Raw genomic sequence first — 16,271 nt, 5'->3', positions numbered from 1 at the left:
AAGTCACAAGTCCTTTACTTCTTTTGGTGTGTTGTACTGTTTTGTTTATGCGCCCTTTTGTAATTGTGCAGGGACTTTTGTACGGACAAAAACAAAAGAGAGAAAAACTTATCCATTCTTCTTTTGGTAACTAGTAATTTTTCCCAACTTTAAAATATAAATTACTTCAATTTTCACCATTGGGCAACGGACCAATGTGGGTCCACATCCAAGTTTAATCCAGTAAAGAAGACATCCTTGGATTCTTGTAGATTTTGGTACGAATTCTTCTAAATAAAGGATTTTGGTATGAAATAAAATTCTAAATGTAAAGGCAAATTTCACATTTTTACCATAAAAATTAAGAATTTGTTCGGAAAGTGACATTTCTCTGAAGGTATATTTTTTGCGTTTAAGAGGAAAAGTGAGCAATTCTATTTATCGCAAATAAAGTAGTAGTGGGATTCAAACTTAAAGAGCATGGCATGAATGAAGGGTAGGTACATGGTATCGACGTCAGTGTACGATTAAAGCCTTAAAGGTGAAAGCAATGTGCATCACTCATTTTTGACTCATCAACTAAATTCAAGATATGTATATCAAGAAAAAAACAAAAAAATAAATAAGAAGGAAAAATGGAACCTAAGCTCCCGTTTGGTATTCTACTTATATTTTTTTTTCAAAAATTAAGATTTTTTTTTTAAATGTGAGTTTTCAAAATTAATTTTTAAAATTTGAAAACGTGTTTGGTATAAAATTTGAAAACAATTTTTAAATTTAAAAAATGATGATAGCTAATAAAAAAAAAGTGTAAAAAAAAAGAAGATGTTTTATCATTTTTAAAAAGAGGCATGTTTTTTAATTTTTTTTTCTAAAAAATGTTTTTGAAAATAGTCTACTAAAACTTATTTTTTTGACTAAAACTTGTTGTTTTGTTTTTGAAAAAAAAAAATTTTGAATAGAACACCAAAAAGGCCATAAATTTTACTTTTGCTTCTAATTTTGGTCAAGTTTTATTTTCGTTTCTATACTTTCAGTTGTTTTGATTTTTTTCATGTACTTTACAATTATTGTAATTTAAGAACATTTTAGTAGTTTTGTCTATTAGGTTGTTAAATTCGTCCTTAAATTGTTAACCGTTTGTAAACTAAAACACCAATATTGCAACAATTTGTAATATATATGACAAAAATTGCAATAAATTTAGAGATTTAATGGACGAATAAATGGACGATTTGGTCAAAAAACCATTATTTAAATACAATCTGTCAATTTATTTTATTTATTCGATAACAGTTATATAACTAAATAATTTTCGATTGAGTTGATTTTTTTACAGAAATTATCTTTAATAGGTGATTTAAAAAAAAAAAAACAATTCTTATTCTGAGTATGTACTGCTGAACAAACATTTTTGGAAGATGGGGTGACCTACAAGTACCCTTTAGGGGTTACCCAAACATTGTCCTTTGTGAAATTGTCATGACTCTCTAAATAAAAAAAGGTATTGTTTTGATAAGGTGAGTTTTACTTAATTTATTGGAGAGATGTTATACAAGTAGTTGTTGAGGTAGCTTAATTGGAATGGCCATAGAATTTATCCTCTACACTTAAATTCGATTTTCTCTCTCTCTAATTTTTTTTAAAAACAATAGATGTTACACAAGATATGGAGTTGGACAAGACAAATAATAATTTTCAAAGAACATTGAAAGGCTGTGAGTGAGTGAAAAATAGGAAGCAGCTGTAAACGTTCGGTGAATTTAATTCGTTCCATAACTTACTAGGTACAATTTTAAATTACGAGAATAGATTGGCAGTCATTGGAATAAATTAACTTCGTCACATCGGGTGATAAAAGATTCTGAAGCTTTAGATTATATTATCTAATAGATCATATGTTATATCATTAACTATTTGTGGAATCACTCATTACTTTATGAAATTGACTAGTTAAGTGGATTTATGCTCTAAGAGATAAAATTTGTGGGACACACTATGTTTATGCGGATTAGATTGTGTTCTGTTGCTTTGAGCAATATCATTTATAAAAACTTATTGTACATAAAGGATAACCCTCACTATAGGGTCCGATCCGTGATATCTTTTTTTTTACATAATATTTTAATGAGGTCAACTTTATATAGGATTTTAACGATTTGAATCATCTATTATTTAGGTCTTCATTAAAGAATCATCATTGCAAAAAATTAGATAAATCAAAAATCATTTACTTACAAAGATCAAATTGTCAACATTTTAAGTATTTATTTTGTTTGTCTGTTTAATCAAAGTTAGATAGCTTAATAGTTTTCAATTTATCTAAAATTTTGAAAATATGATATTTTAATGTAGATCTAAAAAATAGACAATTCAAATCGTTTGAAATCCTATATGAAGTAAGTCATATTAAAATATTGTGTTAAAATTTGTGTAAAAAATAGAATGTCACAAATCCGCTCTCATATATGCACATTATATGTTTGACGTAGTGTTAGAAATTCACTTAATTTTTTTATTAATTTACTATGTACACAAATCTTTGTGATCTTAGATCCATGCTCTTTGAAAAAAAAAAAAATTATTACAAACATTTTAGGATCCATGAGGACCATGACGGTTGTCTATTTCACATATACTCAAAACCATCCCTACAACCAGCCAAAATTAAACCTTTAATAAAATTCCAATATATTTGCCAAACCATGAGAGAGAGAGAGAGAGAGAGAGAGAGAGAGCTTGGTCGGTGTCAGAAGCTTTGTGACCATCCATGTGGCATGTATCTACAACAGTTGGTGAGTGGCATTTGCGACCATCCACGTAGACACAATTCTGTGGACCTCAATGCTAATACGCATATTGCATGTTTGTCTTTTCAATTATGTAATGTGGAAACTATCTAATTTATCATTGAGTTTGTGTTCCTGGCAAAAAAAAAAAAAAAAAATCATTGAAGTTGTGTTAATCATAACTGTTTGATTTTAATTTTAAATTAGAAGTTCAAGAGCGTGCGAGTAAAATAATGGTAGATTCATATTTTGTTGGTGTGAGTGAGATTGCTTTTACTGTGGATCGGTAAAACTAATTCATTTTGAGATCTAAAACCAGAGATGATGTATATCTCTTACATTTTTATTTTATATCTAAAAGACAAAAGGAAAGATATTTTGTTCAAAATGATAGTTAAGAGTTAAGACTAGCTTCTAATCTTATCTCAAAGAGGGAAGATTCTCTCTGCATTAAGTTTTTTGGTAATGTTTGGGGCCCATGAAGGACTGCCCGTTTTGGATTATTGAATGGATAGAATGTGAATAAATGAAACTTTGGAAAAACAAAGATATTCATATAATGACAAGTTGACAATTAGATAGATAGAATCTCATGTGTTAGCATCACCCATCAGCTGGTGCTGCCTCATGCATCTATATGGAGTATTGGCACACCATTTTACATCTTTTGTGACTCTTGAAGACATTCACTTCACCATGGGCTTTATCTTGGGCCTGGCCCTTAACACACTGCCCTTTTGGGCCATCCAAGTGTGTTGTTACCTCTTCTCAGCCTTCTCTCAATGAATCTAAACATGGGTTAGGCCTGGACCTGAAAGTTATGAAAATTGCAAAGGTCAAACATGAAAGTCTATAGGATTAGGATAAGTGTTAGGCCCAAGACCCAACATGTGATCAATTTCTGGCAGGAGATTTGAACTCGGAACCTCGTGGGTAGGAATAAATACTTTTAGCTACTAAAGTTACAAGCACTTAGAAATTCATTATTTGGAAGAAATGTAAATTTAGGACAAGAAATTTGAGTGTGGAGAAGATTTCATATTTTATAATTATAGAATTATAATGATCAAAATATCGTAATTAGAATCTCAAAACTTGGGATTCGAAGTTTAGATATGGAGTGCAATTTGTGGCTTAGAATCCGAGTTTAAGGTTCCTTGTCCATGGCTCAAGGTCGAGATTTGAAACTCAATGTTTTAATCTAAGGCTTCAAGTCGGAGGCTATAGGTTTAGGTCGGTCTAGTGGAGGACATTTGGTATTTAGGTCCAATGCTTGAGGTTTGAAGTTTGAGATTCAAGGCTTTGGGTTTTAAGATCTAAGGCTAAGTTTTGGGTTACTCTCCTTGTTAAATAGTAGTACAATATCAGAGAAGTTTCAAGTTCGAATATCATTTTTTCATGATAAAAAAAATGAGGGACAAGTGAGTGATATAATGCACATTAATTTTAATATATATGTATTAAAATTAACTCTTAAATGAGTTATCCTTTCAAAAAAAAATTGTCTTTTACTTTGTCCTACAATTTGAGTCTTTTTTTTTTTTTTTTCTGGCCATGTACAATTTGAGTCTCTTAGGGGTCTCAATACTTTTTGTCCAAATATACAAAACTAACATTAAACTAGTATTCGACCAAAAAAAAAAAAAAAGTAGTCATAACTCATAACTCATGAGAATGCCAAATGCCCATTTCACCCCATTATTCAATCAACCAAACACCACGCCAATTGCTACTCTCTAAGACTCTAACAAAAGAAAACGCGTTCGGTCACTGTCACCAGAAAATGACGGACTAAAAATAATTGATTTAGATAATGAGATTATTTGAGTTCTTTCTTTCTAGTTTCTACCACCAAATGTAGAAATAGTCCTCACAGCACCACGTGACGAGATCTCCTTCCACTTCCTCACCTCCACGCCATTTAAACCCTACTCCACCTCTCTCTCTCTCTTCCTAAGATTTGATCTAGATCGCTTCCAGGTACGCTACGAATCCTACAGTTTTTTTTTTTTCGGTCAAATTTAATTGCATTTCCAATGCTTTTTTTGCTTCGCATTTCCTGAAGTTCAGTGATAGATCTTAAGCAAATCGCAGCTCTGTTAGATCTAGGTTTTGAAAGAAATGTGAAATTTGATATTAATCATTTTCTCACTTTTCATTTTCTTCTTTTGGGTTATAGAATTTTTAGCTCATTTCTCGTTTTCTTGATTGTCCAATGTTTTATTGAATTAGATTAAATTTATTCATCTAATTAATTTATTTTCTACTAGACAATATAGATGACTATTGATTATCACTAATTTGCTATAATTTTTAAGGAAATTTAGTTGAATGATAAAGTTAAATGACATCTATACATACCCATGCTTTGTAATCGTTAGACTTGGCTTCGATGAGCTGTCTTTCCAGGAAAACAATGGACCAACTTGAGAAATGAATTGAATGTGATATATCACATGTAAATGTTTAGAGCATTGCTACTAATGAGTTTGTGAGGTTATACCAATGTTTAGAGCATTGTTTTTAATTTTTTAAACAATGGGTTTGTCGCCATACTTGTGAGAGTTTTAATGTTAGTAATTGATTCTATTTTCTTATGTTTGAATGTGTTTTTGCAAAGTGTGGGTTCATATTTGATGCATTGTGAATTCAACTCATTGGGTACTTGTTCATGACCTACAAAGAACTAGTGTCTTATTGCAGCTGTTATTTAATAGGTACCAGGTGTGAGGACATTATTTTGGAAATGGAGGATGCCAAAGAGCAACGGGTGGATGGGCAGTCTGAGAATTCATCCCAACCGGAGGTTGTGTTCATAGTTTGGTTCTTCTATATGCTTAATGCTTGTTTTCATCTAGAGCCTTATCTACTGCTGGAGAATTACTTATTGATAGTTGTTTGTACCGCAGTCGTTTATTACTGTAGAGGTTTGACTCAAGTTTATGCTTTTCTTAGGAGGAACTTCTAAAGAAAAAATATGGTGGCATCATTCCAAAAAAACCGCCACTAATTTCTAAGGTAGTTTTTGGATTTGATATTGCTCAAATCTTATGTTTGTGGTTGTTTGAATTATATGCTAGTTTGTATTGGTTTTGGTCTAAGACTTTGAATTTGATCTCAGGACCATGAACGCGCTTACTTCGATTCTGCTGATTGGGCACTTGGAAAGGTACTTTTCCAACACTGTAGATGAACCTGTTAATTACAACAGTTGAAAATGTTCATTCAGCTGATTACTCATTATCATTTGATGCTTTTTGGATGATAACAGCAAGGTGTTGAGAAGCCAAAAGGACCACTTGAAGCCCTTAGGCCAAAATTACAGGTATCATTCCTAGATTCAATTGTGGTTCATCCACTTATCTTGCTGATGTGGCTGTCCTCTATACTTTCTGTTTGGTGATTGTTTTGGCCTTCTTGAACCAAGTTTTGTGGTTTGTTGAGAACTCCTTATTTGAAAGTGAAAATTCTGTGATGTTAACTAATTGATTGCTATGAACTGATTATTTGTGGTAGAAAGCAGTGAATGTACGTGAGTAAATTATTGAACTGGTTTGGTTGAATATAACTGTTGTTCCAATGTCTTGAGTTGCCACGCCAAGGCCTAATGTAGATTAAATCAGGTTTTTGGATAAGCAAAATAGGTGACGAACTTTCATATGGGCCTGATGCCTGACCATGATGCTATCCTTAAAGTTTATGTGAATCTCCACTGAAGTGTATTGTTTTAAGTTTAATGCTACAGAAGGTGCCATTTTCTTTGAGAATCACTGCAAATATAGTGCACAACACATGCCAAGTATGAGATGTTAGTGCTTTTTATGTTAGAGTTGGAACAAGCACTTTATGGATCAAGAAAAAAATATTAAGTAGCTATAACCGGCCAGAGATTAAAACCACTCAGGCCAAAAAAATCATATTAGGGAATAAAACAAGATAATTTAGGGCTTCTTTTATGCTGTTTCTGAGTTTTGCCTGTCGTTGATGTAGGGTAGTAGCATATGTTAACGCAAAGGTTAATCACCAGAATTGGATTTAGCAAATTTCTAGTGCTAATTTCTAGGGCTAATTAGTTGATTCTGTCTGTCTGAGTATTATTTAAACAATGTACATCTCTCACTGTAAATAGCATTAATTATCTTCTTCTCCCTATGTCTTGATTTTTTCTTTTCAACATAGCCCACACAACAGCAAACACGATACAGAAAGTCTCCTTGTGCTCCAGCAGATGGTGAAGGTATACTAATCATTAGCTTTGTTTCTTAAGAACTCTGTAAAGCTTTTACTTCTGATTCTTATTCTTTCCATATTGTTTTTTGCGACTGAAAAATAAATAAAGTAAGGCCATTACATTTTTATTGTAATTTATGCAGATGGTGGAAGTGCTCCATCTGAGGATACAACTGCCTCTGAATGAGATTTCTGTTGGCCAATTGATCTTGTGAGAATCTTCGACTGTTATTCTGATACCTTTATTGGTGAGATGGGTAATATTCTGTTGTTCATGAGAACAAACTTGCTGAAGATGATGTGATCTAGTTATAAGAAAACAAAGCATGCACTACACCAACATTACTGCAGTTGAAAATTAAGCCATAATTCTACTGTTCCAAGTTTTGATGTGGAACGTTATTGCTTTTCTTATTAATGATGAAAGGGACTACTTGCAAATATGAAAAAATGAAAATAATTGAAAACCGACCTGCTGTGGAGTGGATGTATACTTCTGAGCAATTTTTTTTGGTCGTTTCTTTGTTTTCTCAACACATCTCAATTTTATGACCTGATTAAATGAACCCTCTTCTGCCTCTTGGTGGTCACTGGTCATGGACACATGGTAGTTAAGTTTGGAAGGACCTAGCCAAAAAAAAAAAAGTTTGGAAGGAACATTTTTTGATGACTACTGTGATGATCTTTCGTTTAATATTTCTTTGGGTGAAATTAATCTACACACCCATTTTCTTTTCACACTTAGGTGTACAAATAAGAACTTTTTAATTTGCACAAAACACCAAGTGCTGGGAATAGGTCTGATTTTACTCGACAACTCACTCATTATTAACCCGTTTTTGTGGTCGATATGCAATCGACAATCAACCTTTGTAGGTTAGATTGGTTGTTCCCACCCAACACGGTATAATCGGTTCGGTTGGCAGTTGTGAAAATGGGTTCACGTCAGGTACTCGAACCGACCCAAACAATCAACTTTGGAATAGATATTTTGGGCCTTTGGGAAGCTTGGGCTGTGTGTGTGAGTGGAACAAATTAAACCAGGCCCAAACCCAACTCACAAGCCTCTCTCTCTCTCTCTCTCTCTCTCTCTCTCTCTCTCTCTCTCTCTCTCTCTCCATCACTCTCTTTTTCTTTTTCTCTCTCTATACCCTAATCGAATCACTTTCTCACTCTCTTCTTCGATCTCATCTACTCAGACTGCTCTCATCAGTCATCTTCTCTCTCGCCAGCGACCAAGCTTGCATCATCGGCGCGACCAATATACCAAGATTGCACCACTCTCATTTGCCTTAAATCCCTAATTTGGAAATCCCTAATTTGCCAATCATTTAAGTTCATCTCTTATATCTCATGTCTCTCTGTCTCTTAATTCATTGATAGTTGTTTGATCATTAGTTGTCTCTTAGTCTCCCAATCTCGGTCTCTCTGTTGATTTGTCTCTGCATACTTGGTTTCTCAAGTTTGATCATTAGCAAGTTTATATATCTCATGTCTCTCTGTCGATTTGATTATGTCTCTGCCTCTTTGATCATTAACAGTGATGATTGTAGTTTGGAAATTTGATTTTGTTGTGGATTGTGAAGTATTGAGTTTGCTAACATATGATAAGTTAGGAATGTGAATTCACTGTGAAATGTGAAGTTTTTGAGGTTTGAGTATTGGTAATTTATTAGGAATTTAGGAATGTGTAGAAAAAAAAATTGAGGTCGAGCAAAACCATAACCGACCCGACCTCAACCGACTTTTTCGAATGCTCAACTTGCAATCAACCAACCACATTGGGTCGGTTGTTGGTTTTGGAAAATGGCTCAAGTCGGTTGGTCAGGTGGGTCGGTTGTTTGGTATCTATGGGTCCAACCCAATCCATTCTCAACCCTATAAACACCCATATAATTTTCAAAACACCTTGTAACAAACAATTTTTCTTTCCCCGGTTGACAACATCATTAGCGTTAGCGGTGCTGCCTTGTTTGGCCAGCACACATATTGGCTTGGAAATGCCTAAACCACACCGGTTTCCTTTGGCCAGTGTTGGTGCTATTTTCTTTTTAATGGGATTTAGATCCCTTCTCGGTTTTTTTTTTTCTTCTTTTTTTTTCTACGAGTGTTTGAATAAGGAACTTTGAGATAATATTTGGGGTTAGCAAGTTCATCTTACAAAATTGTTGAATTTGGTAACAAGATTTGATAATTTTCAATGAGATTTGAGAGTTACAAATCCCAGTTCAAAGTTTCATCTAAATAGGTGTTATTTCAAAGTTCTATTACAATGACACTTCATTGTAACTTGAACCCATGATGTGGACTTGTAACTTGGGACCCCAAACTTGATACCTGAGACCCTAGACATTGGACTTTGGACCAGGGGCCTAAGTCTTAGGGATCCCGAGATCCCATACTCGAGACCTGGGAACTTGGATGTCGAATCCCTAACGTGGCACACAAGATCTGGACTTGAACTCCATACTCAAAAATCGAAACCCAAACCATAGACTCGAGATACTTGAATCTTAAACCCCAAACTTAGGGCCTCTATTTGAAGCTTGAACCCTATACTCGAGACTTGGGAACCTTGGACCTCTGGACCCCATACTTTAAATTTGGGACCTAAGAATTGAACGATGAACCTCAGACCATGGATTTGAGATCAAGACCTCAGACAATGGATTTGAGATCAAAACTTGAGACATGGGACCTCAAACTTGAGAACCTAGACCCCGATAATTTGGCCCCATTAAATTTTAGGGTCCAAATTATAGTTTACCATACAAACCATTATAAACCCAATGCAACTCAATGTGAATTATACATATGTAATTAAGTGACTTAGTTTATTTTCTTATTTTCATATTTCATTTAGTTTGAGGGTTTAAATTTTAATCTCTAAGGTTTAAAGAAGCTATAAATCCTAAATCCTAAGCCATAAATCATTATATACTTACTAACCTTAATAAACTCAAATGCGACTCAATTAGAATTACACTATTTATTATGTAGGATCTCATTTATCGCTAATAGTTTAGGTTTTTGTCTCTCGTATTTTGGACGTCGAAAAACTCAAGACCTAAATCTCTTAAATGATACTAAACAATATTCTAACAACTAAATAATTCCCAATAAACTCTAAAATCTATACATTTAATGATTCAAAATTTCATTGCAAACTTTCCAATGTTAAATAAATCGATGATTTAAATACATATCAATCCAATTCATGTTATAATCGAGCATTCGAATGCTCTTGTAATTGTTGGTCAGTGACAATCATATTATTGACTGACTAACAATTATAATTGTATTTGGACTTGTACATATTGCTTTCTTGAAATGGTGTATTAATATTTCACAAGTAACATGTTGAAAAACCATATAAATGACAATTTTTTGACGTAATTATGGGTTGTAACTAACTAATAGATACAAGCTAAACACTCGAGCCTTTGTCTAGTGTCAAGCGATCAAAGCATCTTGAACTTTCAAGCGATCGACGCATACATTTAAAAGTTGACCCGACTTAGATTATTTTTTTTTAGAGTATAGCCTATTTTGTCCCCTATTTTCTTATATGTCCTTATTAGTTATACCTTACGGGAACTACTATCTACTTTTTCCACCGTATTTTTTTTAGTCTACAGTGTAGTCTTATAATCAGAATTATTCATTTTTTAGATTATCATTTAAAGATCATTTCTGTAAAAAATTAACTAAATCGAAAATCGTTTAGTCATTTAACATTTATAAAATAAACAGACAGTGAATCTAATTATTACTGAAACCGTCTGTTTATTTGAATACAATTACATAACCAAACAATTTTCAATTTGATTAAAAATTTTAAAGATGATCTTTAAAGAGTGATCACAAAATGAACTGTTTTGATTAAATATAAGTATATAACTACACTGCAAAATGAAAAAAAAAAAAAAAAAAATCGGTGAAAATAGTTAAAATAAAAAGGTAGATAACATTTATTTTTACTGTAGTTACACTCAACTATTTGGGTCCCGTCCCCGGCTGCTGTCGCACGTTGGCGCTTAACTTACCGTTTCTCAAACTGACTCACTCACTCGTACTCTTCAGTCCAAGCGAAAGCCAAAACGCACCAACCCAAACACACGCATGCACCTTCCTACTCCCTGTCGGCACCTCATTTGAAAAACCAACCACCGCCACACCACCACCATAACCGTCACCGTCACCGTCACCGTCACCGTCACCACATCACCCGCCAACCGAAACCCACCACCTCACCCTCTCATGGACTCCGTCACCGGCACTCCGCCACCGGTGACGGCCACCCCACGGCCCTCCAAAACGCCATCGTTTCCGAGCCGCGAGGACTGCTGGTCCGAGGACGCGACCTTCACCCTGATTGAGGCGTGGGGCGAGCGCCACGTCCACCTCAGCCGCGGCAACCTCCGCCAGAAGCACTGGGAGGAGGTCGCCGACGCCGTCAACGCCCGCCACGTCATCGCCGGCAACCCCAAGTCCCGCCGCACCGACGTCCAGTGCAAGAACCGCGTCGACACCCTCAAGAAGAAGTACAAGATCGAGAAGACTAGGGTTTCCGAATCCAACGGCTCGCACACGAGCTCCTGGCCCTTCTTCGCCCGCCTTGACTCCCTCATCGGTTCCACCTTCCCCAAACCCTCGCCGCCGCCGCCTCACCGCAACCTTCCCGCGCTGCCGTGGAATGTTCCCGTCGCGCCGAGATCGGCCACTCTGAAACGGCCGGCGCCGAGTGCGGTCGCCGGAGACGAGTACTGGTTGAGACGGAACTTCAACGCGTTTGCGGCTGTGGCTGCGGCGGCTGCTGCGGCGGAGGCGGAGGAGGAGGAGGAGGAGGGGTTTCGGTCGAGGTCGAGCAGGAGGCGGGAGAGAGAGCGCGAGGTTGGGTATAGGGAGTTGGCTATGGCGATAGAGAGGTTCGGGGAGATATACGAGAGAGTGGAGGAGACGAAGCAGCGGCAGATAGTGGAGTTGGAGAAGCAGAGGATGCAATTCGCTAAAGACTTGGAATTCCACAGAATGCAGCTTTTCATGGAGACCCAGCTTCAAATTCAAAAGATGAAGCGCGCCAAGCGATCTTCAGACCCTGGTCGGTGAGCCTCTCTCTCTCTCTCGCTGAATTTCTGCTCCATTTTCCCCTTTTTTTCTTCCTAGTCTTAACTTGCTTTTCATAATTCTGTGTATTTGCTGATGTTTATAATTATATGACTTGGTTTTTATTACAAAGTTGCAAATAGCTGCATATGACATTTTAGTCTAACTGGGTTAGTAGCACATCATACATTTTGCAAGTGTTAATTTCTTTGCAAAATAGATGAAAGCTGAATGATTTCACGTAAACTTGTTTCTTTGTTTTTGTTTTTGCCTTTTGTTTTCTCATTTTTGGGGATTTTTTTTTTGTTTCATTTGTTTTTCTAACTGATATCATGTAAATTGGTAGATGAGTACTTGATATTCACCCTTGCAATTTTTCCTGATCAGCGAATGACAAAGTTGTTTGCAGTTTATTCTTGTTTGCTTTGGGTTGACTTTGGATTGGTACAATTGTTATTTTCTTATGTTGTACGGAAGCATTCTATGTTGTAATTGAAGCACATTTTTGACTTAGAGAAATGAGGCTTTGATATGCACCTAGAGGCACCTGGACTTTTTTTTTTTGAAGAAGCTTGTTTGCTAAATCTCTTACCACAATGTAATTACTTGCAATTTGCTTCTCTATATCATTTTCTCTTTGCGGCTGTGGAACCGTTCCCTAATCTGTAAGTTATACCTGATGTTATCAAGGGGAATGTACTATCTCTTTAACTTCTGTTAGGGATAAAAGTTTAACAAAAGGGAACACTACCAACGGTTAGGATAATTCCCTTAAAATTCAGGAAAAAAAAAAAACCGAGAAGTGAGAACCCTTGCATTAATAAATTATCATGTCACAACTGTCATTTTCTCGGTTTCTTATTTCCGAAGGAAGTCCTATTTTCGTAACATCATAGCTCTTATCCTCAAAAGCAAATTCAGAGATTATATATATTCCAAATTATAGCAGGACAGAGACTTGATTTAAATTCTGGAACGATCTGCATTTATGTCCAACCACACCCAGTGTAGTTGAGGAAGTCTAGTAGGACATTTCTCTATTAACTTATGTCCGCCTATACCCAGTGTACTTTTGGGGCATAATTTCCTAGACCTTTGAGACGAAGGGGAAGTGGGTTTGCAGTTGAGGAAGTCATTTAACATCTCATGCTCTTTTCCAAAATTTGCTTACAAAATGTCAAATTGAATTTGGTAGTTAGGTTCGGTGAACCAATCTGTAAGCTTACATAGATAGACAGTTTTGATTAAAATTGTCAAAGAAATGCAAGTATGAGATGGAGGTTGAAAGATTCCAAAAAGAGAGTAATGGAATTGTCAGGGAAAAGGGATAAAACTAAACCAATATAACTTTAAGGGTGAGTTTGGGTCCTTTCTGAATTTTTTTTTTGTTTTCATCTTTGATATTTATGGATGAAATAAGGAAGAACAATTTTCAACGCCATTTTTGAATAGCATACCAAACACCCTCCAAGTTTCCTCCCAAGTTGAGTGTTGAAAACTATGTCCTGGAATGAATATGCCCCTTGGAGGTTTGACCTTCCTATACTAATAATAATATTCATAGTAGTCTGCTATAGGGAAGTGTTTGCAATTTTGAGTATGGATCATGTAAAATCATCTCTTTTTACACATTAAGATGGCTTACCTTTTTTGAAGGTAGAGTATCTGCAATGACTAGGACATTTAGTGCTGTTTTACTTGGTTGAAACAAGACTAGAACCTACTCTTATATAGTTGATAATGGTCATGCAGACAAATCTCTTTAGCCTAATGTGATTGTCAAAGTAGTCAATGTTTATCAAATATATGCACACTATATAATATACATATGGTTGTACTTTTGTATTTATTTAAAAACTTAAAATATTTAATGCATAGACCAGAACGCTCAAATTGACAATAAGATGCTTTAATTGGTGTCACTGTCCTAGTAAGAAGGGAGGATACGCTTGAGATTTTGGGTTTGTTTAGGTATTTTGATTCCTCCCATTATCTTGGTTTGGTTTTTTTTTTTTTAATTTATTTATTATTATTATTATTTTTATTACATTGTCCCTTGTTTCCTGTTTTCCTATCAAATGTGCTTGTCTGACAATGGGCAGCAAAGTCTGAAATTGATGAAAAAAAATCGTTTTTTTGCTACGTTTATTATAAAATCTTTATTTGGTTGATGTGTTGTATCATTTGCAGTTCTGAGTTAGCAAACAATGTGTCTGTAAGATTAATGTAGCTAATGTTAATGTTTCCATTCAATGCTTGGCAATACAAGAATTGATTGATTAGATTTGGGTGCAGTGGTGGGAAGGCAGAGGTAACATTCATTTGGGTCTTATCAAAACACAAATGTATAACTCCCCAGGAATTTCAATTGCACTTAGAGTCAAGGACTAGGGATACAGAAGTAATTTTGGTCGACATACATACAATGTAAAGAAAGTGAATCTTGTGGGTGACAAGAAATAAAATTAGTAACGCTTTGACTATGTGAGTTACTGTATGCAATGATAAGTTGAACATTTTGTTGCATTACAAAGCTTGTTAGGAACCATTGTCATGCAATTTTATTGCAAGACCACTTTTGACTGTTAAATCATATGAACACCAGTCAGCCAAAAACATTAGAAACTTAGAACTAGAGGAAACATAAGGTGTGACAGTTAATTTGATCCATTATCTCATCATACATAATTTACTGATAGTAGTGTCTTCATTGGTGTTCTGAGTTTTGAAGTGGTACCTAAATTTTCTAATAGTGCACTACTATTCCAATTGTTATAAAAATGAGATCCTAACAGTCTTACACATTGGTTTTTTCATGGAACAGACAGTTACTTTTAGCAAGCGAGGTGAGATAGTTCCCTGCAAGTGTTGGTTGCTTCTTTTTGAAAGGTACACAGATTGATCTTAACTTATGGAAGGAACAGCATATGATTTGACCTTAGTTTGGGTAGAAGGATTTTGTGGAAGTTACCTGGGAAGTGGATCAGACAAAATTTTGGTTGTAGTAGCTCTTCTTATGAAGTAAGTTTGTTGCCTTTTCACTTTTGGGAACCCTGGAAAAGTACATACGTGAACGGCATTAAGTATATGATGAATCATTTTGTGTAAATGTTTCTACTTTCTTAGTTTTATTATAATTTTTTTCCCATGGCCAAGTGATTAACCCTCCCCAAGGTTTTTATTTGTTAGTTTTTTCTTTCCTCGAACCATGATTAAATTTACTCATGTCTCTACTGGTTAGTATATGGTATAGCAATGTGTCCTCTAACCAGACAGTCAAGGCATCTTGGAAAATGTGCTCCCAGAACTGGCTGCTTCGAAATGAAAATTGGTCTAGAGGCTAAAATGAATGTTTTCTCTTTTTTCTTTTTGAAAATTGGTAAAATGAATGTTGGAGGGCGAAAATAGTCCTTAATCTTATTTACATTTCAAAATGGATATAAAATATTGCTCATTATTATGGCCCTCCTCTTACCTCTCACTACCAATCTACTTGTGCTTTAAGCTGTAACTTTGTTATCTGCATGCACGCCATCAACCATGTACGTATAGTTGCAATTCATCTTTCTTTTGGGTGTAATGTGAAATTTTCTTTTAAGCATTAGAAATGTGAGCGTGCATAAGCATAAGCATAAGCATAAGCATGAGAATGACGAGCTTTTGGGTTAGATTTTAAGTTTTATCAGGTGCTTTGTAGTTTAATGGCTCACATTTATCTTTTTCATGCTCAACCTGATGCTCCCGTGTTATGGTTAGTGGACCTTCGAATTTGGACACTGGGCTCTAGCCGTATGAGATTGAGAACTGGACTTTGGTTGGTCTCCTTTGCTTAATGTGTTGAGGCATGGGTTTTGTGACTCCCAAGTGGGCTTGCCCTTTCCTATCCCCCACATATAACTGATCTTTTATCATTTCTTTTTGGAGTTTCTAGATATACCCCATTCCCACCCCTAAAAACTTTCCTCAAACTATACCAATTTTAATGAAAAGGAGAAAAAACCCAACCCAGATGAACAGCGATCCCACCCAAGCCGCAACCCACCACTGGGCCTACCTTGCCACCTCCCCACTCTGCTGCCAATCCCACCACCGGCGACCCATCCTCCTCTCTCTATCCCTCTCTCTCTCTCCCCTCTTTCCCATTCTCTTTATTCTCTCTTCGTCGAA

The 16,271-nt window shown here is 35.5% G+C and overlaps 2 protein-coding genes across 4 annotated transcripts; both read left to right on the top strand.

The window, feature by feature from the left end:
* Positions 1 to 4,599: 4,599 nt before the first annotated feature.
* LOC147286768 (cAMP-regulated phosphoprotein 19-related protein) lies at positions 4,600 to 7,381 on the top strand. Of its 2 annotated transcripts, none has more exons than XM_086240639.1 (7): positions 4,600 to 4,748; positions 5,486 to 5,574; positions 5,724 to 5,786; positions 5,890 to 5,937; positions 6,040 to 6,093; positions 6,948 to 7,005; positions 7,142 to 7,381. In XM_086240639.1, exons 2-7 carry the CDS (start codon positions 5,515 to 5,517, stop codon positions 7,183 to 7,185), a joined length of 327 nt encoding a protein of 108 aa, XP_086096765.1. In that variant the 5' UTR covers positions 4,600 to 4,748; positions 5,486 to 5,514; the 3' UTR covers positions 7,186 to 7,381. The 2 variants fall into 2 exon arrangements, with proteins under 2 accessions (XP_086096765.1, XP_086096766.1); XM_086240640.1 differs by having other exon boundaries at positions 4,604 to 4,748; positions 5,472 to 5,574.
* A 3,639-nt stretch (positions 7,382 to 11,020) lies between these two features.
* Positions 11,021 to 15,525, top strand: LOC147286767 (sequence-specific DNA binding transcription factor). Of its 2 annotated transcripts, none has more exons than XM_086239838.1 (2): positions 11,021 to 12,103; positions 14,929 to 15,525. In XM_086239838.1, the coding sequence occupies exons 1-2, from the start codon at positions 11,259 to 11,261 to the stop codon at positions 14,957 to 14,959; spliced, it is 876 nt and encodes a 291-aa protein (XP_086095964.1). In that variant the 5' UTR covers positions 11,021 to 11,258; the 3' UTR covers positions 14,960 to 15,525. The 2 variants fall into 2 exon arrangements, with proteins under 2 accessions (XP_086095964.1, XP_086095965.1); XM_086239839.1 differs by having other exon boundaries at positions 11,025 to 12,099; positions 14,929 to 15,523.
* The last annotated feature ends 746 nt before the right edge of the window (positions 15,526 to 16,271 follow it).

The sequence above is a fragment of the Dryas octopetala genome, chromosome 4 (assembly GCF_963921425.1).
Source record: "Dryas octopetala chromosome 4, drDryOcto1.1, whole genome shotgun sequence".
Classification (NCBI taxonomy): domain Eukaryota; kingdom Viridiplantae; phylum Streptophyta; class Magnoliopsida; order Rosales; family Rosaceae; genus Dryas; species Dryas octopetala.
The sequence above is the reverse complement of the archived record's forward strand: the minus strand, read 5'-3'. Positions and strand labels throughout refer to the sequence as shown.

What these genes read in the sequence shown, in the direction of transcription:
- LOC147286768 (XM_086240639.1), top strand. Translation starts at nt 5,515, where the DNA reads ATGGAGGATGCCAAAGAGCAACGGGTGGATGGGCAGTCTGAGAATTCA. An exon ending in AACCGCCACTAATTTCTAAG is followed by an intron (nt 5,787 to 5,889) that starts GTAGTTTTTGGA and finishes ATTTGATCTCAG; the next exon opens with GACCATGAACGCGCTTACTT. An exon ending in CCCTTAGGCCAAAATTACAG is followed by an intron (nt 6,094 to 6,947) that starts GTATCATTCCTA and finishes TTTTCAACATAG; the next exon opens with CCCACACAACAGCAAACACG.
- LOC147286767 (XM_086239838.1), top strand. Translation starts at nt 11,259, where the DNA reads ATGGACTCCGTCACCGGCACTCCGCCACCGGTGACGGCCACCCCACGG. An exon ending in CGATCTTCAGACCCTGGTCG is followed by an intron (nt 12,104 to 14,928) that starts GTGAGCCTCTCT and finishes TTCATGGAACAG; the next exon opens with ACAGTTACTTTTAGCAAGCG.